Consider the following 13,008-nt stretch of genomic DNA (forward strand, 5'->3'; position numbering starts at 1 on the left):
CTCTTAAGGGATGCTGCAAAAATTGCTCTGACTTCCAGTGGTTTTTCCAAAGTCCAAAAGGCAGTTAGATGAGCACTAGTATTCCTGTAATACAAGCTGCCACAACAGAAAAGAGTGGATGCAAGCTGGTCAATCTTCATTCGCTTACGCTAAACTATTGTTCTACACGTGGGGCAGTAGGAATCACCCCTCATCTCGGTTACCAGTAAAGGAGACTAGACTACAGTCCATAGTCTTCCCTCTAAATGTAAACCCAGTTACCTTGAAGATCTTCCTACTCTTCTGGTCCTACAGCACCTAAAGGCCGTAGGTGCAGCAAGCTAGTCTCTGGCTGGAAATAGCAGTAACCATACAGCAGGGATGTGTTTCTGCATTTAACGATACAAAGAGAGACTCCTCCCTACCGCTCCCGCACAGAAAAAAGCTTGCGGACAGTACTGGCACCAACTGAGTGCAACAGAAGCCATTCAACAGTACAGCAACTGCTAAGGCTAACACCAAAGTCTCAAAAGGTTGACTTCTAGTGGCATTGTAAAAAAGCCAATTCTGCCTCTAGTCACCAAGGCAGATAGAGGTCAAAGGAACCACTAGCACCTACTGGTATCAGTCCTGGACAGCTGACAAAGAAAACCAATACCCAAAGAAGGAGCTGTGATGTGGCAGTGAAGACAGCAAGCAATGAAGCCATAAACACCGGTAAATTGAGGATGGGGTCTACCACTTCCTGCACAAACTGACAGAAATAGGGAGTAAAAAAGCCAAGGCATGAATATGCAAAAACTACCCTGGAAGAGAATGGGATTAGGCCCATCTTAATTTGTGCTAGAAGGTTTCCATTTTGCAACAGTCTACATCCACCATAACATTTACATGGACAGATCTAAGAGAGTGATAGCTGCTGGTAGTAATCTGACTAGACACATCTTGTGAGAAAGACTTCTGGTCTAGAGGTTTGAGAAGGATTAAATGACTGAAAAAGCAGTAGCAGTACTAGAAATCCAACCAAAATCTGAGCCAGGTCCCTTCTCATTTTTGGGCACCAATTCGATTTATTCTAGTCACTAGTGTTCTCTGCCACTTTAATCTTAATGTGATGCAGCAGTCCCTTCTAGTGGAGTTGAAAAAAACTAGCACAAACATTCTACTACAAAATGCAGAGCAACACACACACTATATACAATAGATCAGCTTCATGACCACAAACTGCATGTCCTTTTGAAGCCAGTATTCTCTACACCTCAAACTGAGAAAGTGAAAAGAGAAAAGCCATGTCAGATTTATAAAGTATAAACATCTGTCCACCATTAATCTATCACAGGAACCAGGAAGTGCAGAAATTATGGCCTAGGAAGAGTTTTGAGGTCATACTACAGTTTTCCAGTCACCTATATTTGAATAGCAACAAAAATCTGTAATCTTGCTAGTGCACTTTATAGTCAGAGCTACTGCATGGGAGAGTCTTTCATGCATAGCCAACTTCTAACTTAACTCCCAAAAGTTGAACTGACTAGGTCACAGGTACTCCCTGCATTATGATGTATTCTGCATTACAATGTAAAGACATTCAACACCAACAGTACTGTCTCCACATTAGACCGCTAATGAATTCAAAACAGGCATGCATAGGTCACCAAATTAGAACAATGCCATTGGTGGGGACACTTCTTAATTTGAACTCCTTAAAATGCCAACCTCCAAGTCTGAGTAAAACAGTTTGCAGTAAAGGAAAAATCAAATACTTTGCCAGCATCTGAATGCTATGCCATCCCTTGTATATAGTTAAGCAAACTACAGAGAAAAAAAATTACTCACTTGTATTTGATCAATCGGCCACCCTGAATAAGCTGTGCAGTTTCATTTGAGAAGTGGCAGGCAAACAGTAGCCAGTTCCTGGGCTGTACACGGTAAGCAAACCTCATAAACAGCAAAGAGTATAGACAAAGAGCTGGAAGAAGTACAACACACATTTAGGAACAGCATTTCTGGTTACAAAACTACAAAATACTGGGAAAAAAGTGTATTAAACTAAGTGCAGCTAAAAATTCAAATTAACTTTCCTAATGGCACAGTTGCAAGACTAAATGTCTGCTTACAGTAAGCAAATGAAGTATTTCTTACATATGACAATGATTGCTTAACTGAGAACAGTACCCCTTTTCACTCCTTAGGAAAAGGGCACTAGCACTACCACTTCTATCCAAAGTCCACACATCCTCCTTTTGCTCATGTGGGTCATTTCTGGGCACTTGTTTCCTCTAAAAACCTGTGTCCATGAGCAATGGAAGGATGGCCTGGTAACTTGCTCCCATACTCTTTCCCTACTACCATTATAAAGTCTGGATAACAGTGGCTTCATGGGAGGGCATTATATAGGAGTGGCTTCATGGGAGGGCATTATATAGGAATCTGCTGCAACTCAAACATTGGAGGATAGTCAACTACTGGGTCATGATCACTGGACTTTAGCTTTAAAATGAAGATTAAACAACCTTTGTAGCACAGCAATAAAGATACCAATGTTGGAGTTGCTTAAACTACCCTCCAGGAAAGGAGATTCTCCATCCTTTTCACAGTCCACTTCTAAAGCTGGGTCACAAGACTTTTCTACCTACACTTGTTTTTTTAAATGGTCACCAATAGAATGTACTGCTGAACAGTAGTACAAAAGTATAAACATACTATACACATTAAACTTTCTAAGGTTGCAGCTCAAAATGTGCCCCTTTGGATCCACTTGCCTTTGTCGTGAACTCATGTACTGTAAACATTAATGGAGCAGTTTAGTAACCAAATTGCAGCTCAGGCGATGAAGTGTTAAAAAAATTCAGTTTTCTACAAAAGCAAACAGACCAAGTAAGAAAAATATTGCCAGCAATACCATAAATAAGACAGCTCATATTTTCGAATCTATTACTGAACAGTATGTAGCCTGCCATTTTACATGACAGAACCAGCTAGGTGTCCTAGAATGTAGCCAATAATTCAGTTAGAGGACACAAGGTGCTACAAAGATATTCTTGCAGCATTAAAAATCATACCAGATACCTCAAGTGCTAGAACTATAGCTAAAATCCATTTCTGTCTTGTGCAGATCAAAGGGAAAGCAAACATTCTCTAGCGTATCACACCGAGATCCACTTTATTTATACAATGAAAAGTCATATTACCGGGGTGTAAAATACAGAAATCCCCAACGAAGACCTCATGTCCAAGCAAACTGCAAAGAGAACAGTATCCCATTTCTGGGAATTTAGTTGCCATTGAGAGCGCCATACTTTGGCTAAAACGGTATGGTACTTTAATTCACACTGCCTAATCAAGATTCACTCCTTCACCCAATGGATAAGAATCATTTAAAACTGTGTGCAGCCAACAATTCTCTTAAATGAACCCAAACCCATTCCTGCCAGCTGTCTTTAGCACCCATGTCACACCACAGGGATCCTTCTCCTGCCCATGGTACAGGCTCTCCCCCATACACTAGGCATTACTGTCTTGACTCTCCAAAACCCATGACACTTGGCACCTATGCAAGATTATGGCTTTCGACAACTACTTTCAACTGACCAGAATCCTCCTAGGACTGAAAGCTACACTTACTCCCACCCAGCTCTTCCACTGCTCAAGCAACTGTCTAGGTCATATTCTAGGCTTTATTCTTCTGGGGAAGAATACTGCATTGCTAGTGTTTGACAGAAAAATCTTTAAATTCGAGGTACAGCTGGGTGTTCCCTTTAAATGGGCAACTTGTGAAGGAATGAATCTAAAAACAAATTGGAGTGCTAATCAACAAAATACAAACAAGCTGGGTAAAGGAAAAAAACTGGAGACAAACTGATGATATGCAGGTCCTAGAGGCCCAGATAGAACACGCAGTTTTTTTAAAACCTAAAAAGGTTTAACAACTCAAATGCTTTGTCACCAATATGGCAACTTCATCAGAAATGAACACCAAGTAAATACATTGGTTTAAAACGCATGTAAAAACCAAACAGGATGTTCCATTTAAAAAGTCGCTTTAGAACCTGTATATCCCATAGTAACAATACACTACTCAGTAAAACCCACTCGGGTGGGTAGGATTTATGGTGGTGCTGCGGTAGCATTGTCACCTCACAGTAAGACGCTGTCCGGTTCGATTCTCAGCTAGAGAATCTTCTGCGTGGAAACTTGCATGAATGGGCGTACCTTCGTTGAAGGTTGTGCATCAGGGCTGGTAACTCTGCATGCAGAAATCAACTACCAATCATTAGCGGACTGGAGTTCTGCTGTGGCGACCCCTAACCGGGAAAAGCCAAAAGGCAAGAGTAACTGCCAGAAGTATGCTATCTGTAAAATTTGTGTGCAAGAATGTATATAGAAAAGAAGAGTATAAGAGTGTAATCTATATCTATATAGAGATCTTTCACCAAGTTAAAACACCTTAGTTTTAACAGGCAAGAAATGTTACAAGCCTCATTTAAACCTGGGTACAAAAAGGCATTTAACAATTGTCATTCTAACTCACGTTCTTCCAGTAGTAACGCTGAAGAACCACCTCTTATGTCAGGTAAAACCTGATCTATAGCCTTAAAGCAAAACTTGTGCCCACCACACAAGTAGGGGTGCTTAGCCAATGCACTCTATTTTTATCTACCTACATAGGCTACGGAGCAAGCTCACCATGAACAGGTCATGGGTGTAGGCATTTTAGAAAATAAAGGCTTCAGTACCCAACCCTACCCACCTTCTTAATGCTGCATCTTGTCAATTGCATAGCTTACTAGACGTGCTCTGCCATGTGCAGCTGCTTCCATTCATAAAAGTGCAAACTAAGCTCGGCACAACTATTGTTCAATACCTTTAAGTATCACAAGCAATAGGACCACACATTGGGCATTCTTTTACCTACTCCATCTTTTAAAACATCTTTATGGAATCACTAATCACTTGTTAATATGGTTTGCCTGTCACACATTCACACTTACACACCACAACCAGTGTTCTACATCTGGTATTGAGGAAGATTGAATAATTTACCTAATTTCTCCCTTCTAAATCCTCCTACAAACACTTCTGCACGTATTCCCCACAAAGCCGAAGTGTATTCCCCACAAAGCTGAAGGGAGCTATCCCTGCAGTCAATGGAGAGAAAAAAAAACACAACAAACAAACAAAAAAAAACACACAAAAACAATCACTGAAGAGGGGACCCAAGTCATCCCTGTCTTGAGGAAAAGGGATTACACAGAGGTTTCCTAAACCAAGTTATTTGGAACCCTTCTGATCCCAGTTAAAGGAATGTGGAGAATTCTCCAAAATGCAATGCCTATGGTGCCATTTTCCACCACAGATGGAACTAATGGGGAATCAAAGGGGAAAGACCTCAAAGCTGTCCACAAGAACAAAAAGGACAAGCAAGGCCTGAAAGAAAGAATGATGCCTGGGCCTGCCTATCTGGCTGCTCCATCAGTTAAAATGGTATGGTACTTCATGCTAGATGCATTGAGAGCATTGAGAGGTTAGTAATTCATCACTCATTGAAATCTCCAGCCCCCACTCGGGCATAGTTGGCTTGCACAAAGCATCTGTGGCTTGTTCTGTCAGACCCCTTTCTAAAGTGGTTCATAAGAGTGAAATACTTTAACACAAGTGCTCAAGATGCAAGCATACTTCCTCATGCGATGCACAGCACTAACTCTTGGGTGGATGGAGAACAGCTGACTTACTGGTCTTCATGGCTGCTACAACGGAGAGTCCAAGGTCCTCCATCTTTACTTGGGTGCAAGACTGTGGGATTGCTTTAGCAGTATCTGGTTCCTGCCATACTCTTCTGGTGACCAAATCAATAAGACAGTCAGCAGGAGGGACCACCCATAAGGTAGAGGGTGTACAACTGCAGGAGTCACATCCTGAGAGGGTGGGTCTATTGGCAAAAAGACTCCAGTCTCAATTCAAAGACTTTGCCAACTGTGGCGTCTTAAATAGGGGATTGCAGGTAGCTCACTCATCCAAAGATGTCAAAGATGAAGGGTAAGGGCCTGGCATAAGGGTCTCAAGGTCTTTACCTCAGATACAAGGTACAGGGTTGATTCTGACCTCTGGTTATTAGACAAACCTACAATTGGCAAATACTAGGCTCAGTCTGCCTATTACGAACCCACGAAGCTCGGAATGGGAATCCACCTAATTTCAAGTCCTATTCTTGGAGAGCCCTGGTTTTAATCAATCAGAACCTGCTGCTGTTTGAGGTTACATTCTGCTCTGTCCTTGGTTGTCACAAACTGGCTGGAGATGGTTGCGGGGTGGAGTTGGTACTAGTACAGGCATAGTCAGTCACCTAGGAGAGATTATCCGTTTTATAACTTCAAAGACGGATCTAGAATGAGTTGGTACTGGACCCCCCCCCCCCCCAAACACCAGAGCTGCTGCAATCTCCATCTTGAAGACACAAGTAGCACCAAACATCGATACCAAGGACACAGATGATTCTGGGATTGAGACTGGTGCTTATGGCTTGAAGGCAGAGGACTCCAGCACTAAAAGGCCCCAACTGAGTTTGCACCAAGACCAAACGTTGAGCAATTACTCCCAAGATCTACACTCAAAAGGTCTCACTGAGAAAGTTCCTATATGAACAGGGTTTACTGATGGCTAACAGGGGGCTTTGTCCCCCATTGACAATAGTTCTGTAAGGCAGGTCACTATTTTGGCACCAAAGCAGGAGGGGAATGGGTCGCCATCTCAAGACTCTAGGATCAGAGGATGGCCTGGGTTCATTGGGCTCTTCCTGGCTTCTCTATCCTTTCTTCCTCAGACTCTTCTTAGGAAGGGGTGGGGGATGGCTGGCAGAACTCCAGCCTGCTTACTATTACAGCAGTCTGCAATGGACCTAGGCCCAAAGTTCTTGCAAATGTTGCAGTCTGTGTCCATGTGTTCCAGCCACAGATGCACATTATGTTGTGGGTATCCAGAGGCAAAACTTGACTGCGTTTGGTACACTTAAACTATCTAGAATGCAACACACAAGATCCACTATGGCAGGATGGGCTACAACCAAACAAGGAATTTAAGGAACCACAAAAGCACAGCTTTAGCAAACAAATGCTTTATTCTTTGCTTTCGTCCCACAAGATACTTGGTCTGAAGTGAAGTGACTAAAGCATTGGTTTTTGTTAAGGCGGTGCCCATTTGGTTTCTTGAATTTCTTGGTTTTTGGTTCCAGCTCATCCTACTGTAATTAATTGTGTAGCGTTTTTGTGTTTTCTGCTATTTGTGTGGGGACATTTTTAATACTATGAACAGAATAAAAGATTTTGAATACAGATACCCATTATAAAGTGTTAGTAGTTACTACACCCACATCACTGCAAAGGAGACATGGAAAAGGGTCAAATGAGGAGTGCCCAATAACCAACAGGCAATCAGCAGCTAATTAAACAATTAGGTAAAATAGTAACATTTCAGCATCAATCATAAAGGTAAGTTAGGGACAGAATGGAGGAATTCTTGGGGGGGGGAAAAAAAAAAAAAAAAAAAAAAACCAAAGGCTAGGAGCGCTAGAAAATGGCCAGATCAGACCTCAAAATGGGTTTGAAACTAGTTAGATGGGACAGACTGATGGAAATAGGATCCAGGCAGTTAGAGCTACTGATTGTGAAGTAGCTCCAGGGTTAAAAACTTGAAGACCCAGTTTTTCCTTATGAAGTGTATCGCAAGTGACCTACATGCCAAAAAGTTATAAAAAGTGAACTTAGCCAGTCAATAGCTATTAAAAAACAAGACCAAGAACTCTAAATCATCAAGTCTAACAGCTGTAGATGAGAGTTATTCTAGTATCGTTAGGATGGAAGTTGAGAAAGGTAGCAGTCTCTGCCAATTGCCAGGTCTTATCCAGATGTTGTTAGAATTGCCCAAAGCTTGTTCCTCAGGATTTCCCCACTTACAGCATTAACATCCATGCCAGCCAGTGCTCTTACTGGTATTTTAGATTACACACTGCATTCATGACACCAACTTTAAGTCTAAAACTTAAATCCATTACATGACAGCAGTTAAATCATAAAACTGACCCGCTTCTGACAAACACTAAACAGGGAACTATTCACTGCAATAAAAGCAGTCATTCATGAAAGTCAGTATAAAACGTGTATACACAGAAAGACATTTCATATCATGTACATTATCCACCTCGACACCAAGAGGTGGACAGTCCTGTCACCCAAACATGGGAGAAAGAAAAGGGTTAAAACCAAGACTTATAGCAGTATCCCAAAGGACCAAAATTGTCAAGAGGCTGAAATGCTAGCCAGAAAACTATTAGCTGTGACCAAACTGAATATTGGTGATGAGATCAGTGGGGAGTTAGACCCAGGGGATTATGGAAGGAAAATATCTTAAGGAGCACAAGGCTTGGTGAACTAGGACCATGACAAGTACCTACTTGGACAGGAAAATATAGGACTTCAGGGATACGGACACCCCAACTTAAATAGGCTTCACGATCTATTAAAGAAATATTAGATTCCAAGATGCACACAATTCCTCAGAGACCATTGTGCCAAGAGGGTTTCCTTTTTGAGGTATAGGAATCTTTGAGGATGTGGTGTGTAATGGAAGTCCTATTACAATATAAAAAAACAATGACCAATGTTAATTTTTGCAGTAATTCTGGGACTCCCAGGTCTTTGAATGACAACTAGCTGCTATTTATATGGTCTAGGAGATACTGATTCTCATTATCTAGACAAATACCAGATAATACAAATTGTAATCAGACAATTCCTTGGCTTTCTAACCAAAACAAAATCAGGACAAGTTTTTTTTTGCTCTTTAGAGTGGAAGATCAGGACAGGATACGAAATATCCACAGTTATTCCCCCAATGCACTGGAGTGGGGGGGGGGGGAGTAGAGGACAGACTGCTAATGATTTGGAGCAAAGCTTCCTTTCCAAAACTAGTGGAATCTAAATAAAGTTGCCTAGAGCAGTCCCCAAGGGAATAAGCAATTCTGGCAGCAGCAAAAAATGTGATAGTCCATTTTCTGTGGAGAACATCCACCTTCCTTTAAGTCATAATGCAGATGCCACAGAAGGATGTAGTAGGACACATTACCTTTACAACTGGCATGTCAGTTCAGGTGGCTCACAAGAATACAGGTAGATTACAAGCACAGCAGCTCACAGCATCACTTGTTACCTGCTCTAAGATGTATACTTGGCATAATGGCATTAGCTGCCATGTAGCATATCTGATATACCCAGACATAACCTTAGCACCTACACAGCCAGATACCACCTTTGGAACCTGAAGGGTGATTCAATGCCCTGCCAGCATGAAGTCCCAGTGGAATTCATGGAAGGGACTGGCAGCCATACAAATGGCTCGCAGGTGATGTGGGGGTTGGCACTACCCCCCCCCCCCCATGGAAACCCTTGGGGAATTCTTGGACGAGACTGGGCCGGGATAAGAGTGTACTGTACCTGCTTTGGCCCTTACCCAACCACCTGCCTGCAATGAGGAAGTGCGTTCCACCCAGATAGCAGGACATCTGTGTCCAAGCTCTGTTCCACAATCTTGACCAGTCCCAAAGTTGCAGTGGTGCATTGCCGACAGGTCACCCTGGTCAGTGTGCAGGTCCCTGGGCAAGGTCAACAGGGATGGGGAAAAGGTTCTGGGTAAAGTAGCCATCCCATATGTGCTTGACACAGCCCAGGTTGAATAACAGGGATACCATTTCACCCTTTAGTCCAAGGTATTGGAACCTTTTCCAAGTTCTCGGGAACCTTTTCCAAGTTCTCCAAGTGTACAGGTCCTCTGGAGGCCTGGAGTGCACAAAACCAGTCAGGAAGGCTTTTGAATTTGGCATTCTTTGGATCCAGGGTCTGTGGTATTATCTGGGATAAGCTGTGGGCTAGGAGTGCTCCAGTCTAGCAAGAGAGTTGGCAAAGGTTGCTCTGTATGAAGTCCAAAGTACTTCACCCCCACAAGTGCGACTTGTCTGCAGGCATGAATGTCCTAGGCTGGACAAAAAAAAATGGGCTTTATTTTTGAATTCCCATTGTTCCAATCCCATTGTTCCAATTTCGTTTTGAAGGCTGTGAATGGTGTTTATCTGTAGGCATGTGTGCGCTCCAGGGACACAAATGGGCAGGAAAGTTCCCTTTGCTCAAAGCCCCATTGTCCAGATGTGTTCTGGCAAGTTTAAAGACATTTTGGTGCCTAGGTACTGCAGCCACCCACTGCACAATTTACCACCACTAGTAGGACTAGCCAATGCATCCGGCAGCAATACAGCCTCACCTGCAGAGACTTTAGTAATGCATAATTGTTAGCATTTGAGAATTTGAGGCATAACCTTGGCAACCAGCATGCAATGAGGAAATCTTGGCAAACAGTGCAGAAGAACATGAGAATATGCCCAAGAGGTAGCCTTGACAACTGACACTTCATAATGCAGGTAGCATGAGTGTGTGCATGTAGTTATATACATTATACACATGTATATATTTATTCACCCCCCTTGGCAACATATCAAAAACACAACCATGTCAGAACATTACAAGGTATAACCATGGCAAATGACATGTCAATGCTGACAGCAAAGACGCATGTTATAGTGCAGGTAGGAGGTGGGAACACGGATCCAATGGGGTATATGGAGTCTCAGTTGACAAGGATGCATAGTGCCTTTTAGGCAGCGTCTTGGGCAAAATTCTCAAATGTAAATCTAACAACCTCAATGTTATACTACTAAAAAACAGTATTAACATGAAAGCTGCACTCACTGGAAGCAGTCTTCACCTTGGAAGATGCAGACATTTGTGCAGTCATGGACACCTGGTTCAAGGCTCTGCAGAACACAAACTGAATGCATTAAAACTAAACGTGGTGCATCAGTATTCACTAAAGATAAATATACCTCCAAATTGGTTAAACAGTACGATTCCCTGGAGACACTTCAGGTGTAGTCAACTGTTGGCAGGATACCTATTCAAGTAATTGCCAGCTACAGGACCCCCTCTGAATCAGGACACCCACTGTCTATTTGGGAGGACACCCACTGTCTATTTGGATCTAATAGAGTCTTTCAAGATAGATCCGAACACCATGAATCTGGGCAACTACCCATCCCACTGACTGGGTAAATTACTTGTGCTAAAAAACAACTGCCCAAATGTTCCTTGACTTGGTTAACTTCAATGCCCTGGACCAGCTGGTTGACACCCTCACAATGGGTGCCAACACCCTGGATCTGGCACTTACCAGATAAGGGGGACCACTGTAGCACCCCCACTGTGGTCTTCCCTGGTGAAATCAGACCACAAAATCAGTTTCATTTGAAATAACTGATCACACCTGACCCCCCCCCCCAGCAGAAATTAAACTAAAAAACTACTCCAAAGCAGCTAACCTCTTACGGGATGGCATAAACAGCTTCACTGCAGCACCCCCACCCCCGACGGAACTGGCAACTATGCAGAGTTAGACACCAATGCAACACCTGTACAACTGTACTGACTCGGCTGTACCAGATGTAACCAAAACAAGCTCCTCAAGGAAGAGGATATTTGCCTGGTGGATGACTGCCATTAACTGGCTTTACAATAAGAGGAAGAAGTTGCTGTCCACGAGTAAGTGAGAGCAAGCCCTAAACTAGAAACACTCCCTCCTCAGGTTAAAACAGGCAAAGCCTTTTGTGAAAGTCCTCCAAAGCAAACTACGAATCCAAATTAGCTTCCTAAAACCAAGGAGAACCATAAGGCATTTTGAAGTTACAACCATAACCTAAGGGAAAGGCCCAGATTTGTGCTGAACTGGTAGTTAATGAGCCTGTGGACATGGCTAACTTGTTAGTTGACAGGTTCTGTGAAAACCTCACTCTGTCCCAGACACATGTACCCCACGACATTCCAACCACCTGTTCTCTACCCTGCATCTCTAAAGGTCATAAATGCCCTCCAAGGCCAACACCACAATATCTATGGGACCCGATAACATCCCATGCTGCGTCCTACATGGGCTCAAACAGCAACACCATTGGGTACTCTTCAAAATCACAGTTTAAGCACCAGCTTCATCCCAGCTGAACGGAAAACTGCCAGTTATTTCCCTGCAGAAAAGGTGGTGCTTCCACTGATCCCAAACACTTGCCCTACTCAGTTTGGATATGTTAAAGGGAGAGCATGCCCGTTAAACTTGGTTGACTGAGACCATCACAAAAGCCCTGGATGAGGGGCCAAGGCTTTTGGCAAAGGTAAGGGCATTCTATATTGCTCATCTCATAAGTAAGGGCATTGCCTCCAGAGCAGGCCAACTGAGTACAAACACCCCTTATGATATATGTACCCTTCCAAGCACCTGAAGCAACTGGAGAAACCAAAGTTTCCTCGTAAGGAAAATTAAAAGTCTTTAGCATCGCTCACTTTATTCTGTTTCATACACAGACTACTCTGAGGCAATCTCTGACCCTGCTTTGAAATTCAGATATCTGCAAGTCAATGGTACACCGGTTACTCACTCTAAAGACCTTAACCTAGTATGACATTAGCAGAACCTGCTGGAGGGACAGATGTCTGCAAGAGGTTCACACACCTTTGGAACAGACTCACACTTAATGTCACAGCAACTCATTACGCAATCTTCAAAAGCAACCTGGACAATTGGATGGGTAACAGTTAATTCACCCTGGGGCTTCCACCAGTGTCCCTCTTGGACACTGGCATTGGGTGCCAATTGGGGAAATAAGAGTAGAACTTTGCTAGGCTTGTAAGGGCCCTAGGGCCATTAGCCTAGCAACTTCTTATGATCCTATGGATGCGAGTCCCACATTACAAGGAGTTGTTTTTGTGCAAGGGATTGAAAATTTGAAATTAAGAACTTTTTTCCAAGGAAAAAATAGAAAAGATCTGTAGCACAGGCTATGTAGTGCAGCTTACAATGGAAACTAGGCACACTCAATCTATAAGGCAACAGAACAAATTGGAGGGTCTTATGAGGAGATATCAAATATTTTAATGTGATCAAGGG

General features: G+C 42.9%; 1 protein-coding gene across 1 annotated transcript in view; it reads right to left on the reverse strand.

Annotated features, from left to right (window-relative positions):
• MPC1 (mitochondrial pyruvate carrier 1) overlaps positions 1-13,008 on the reverse strand; it is a 79,429-nt gene that overhangs the window by 22,982 nt on the left and 43,439 nt on the right. The window contains exon 4 of the mRNA XM_044069474.1: positions 1,813-1,945. Coding sequence (XP_043925409.1) covers positions 1,813-1,945 — 133 coding nt within the window. The remainder of the gene's footprint in view (positions 1-1,812; positions 1,946-13,008) is intronic.

Source organism: Protopterus annectens, chromosome 1.part0, assembly GCF_019279795.1.
Source record: "Protopterus annectens isolate FY-2018-M chromosome 1.part0, PAN1.0, whole genome shotgun sequence".
NCBI classification, from domain to species: domain Eukaryota; kingdom Metazoa; phylum Chordata; order Ceratodontiformes; family Protopteridae; genus Protopterus; species Protopterus annectens.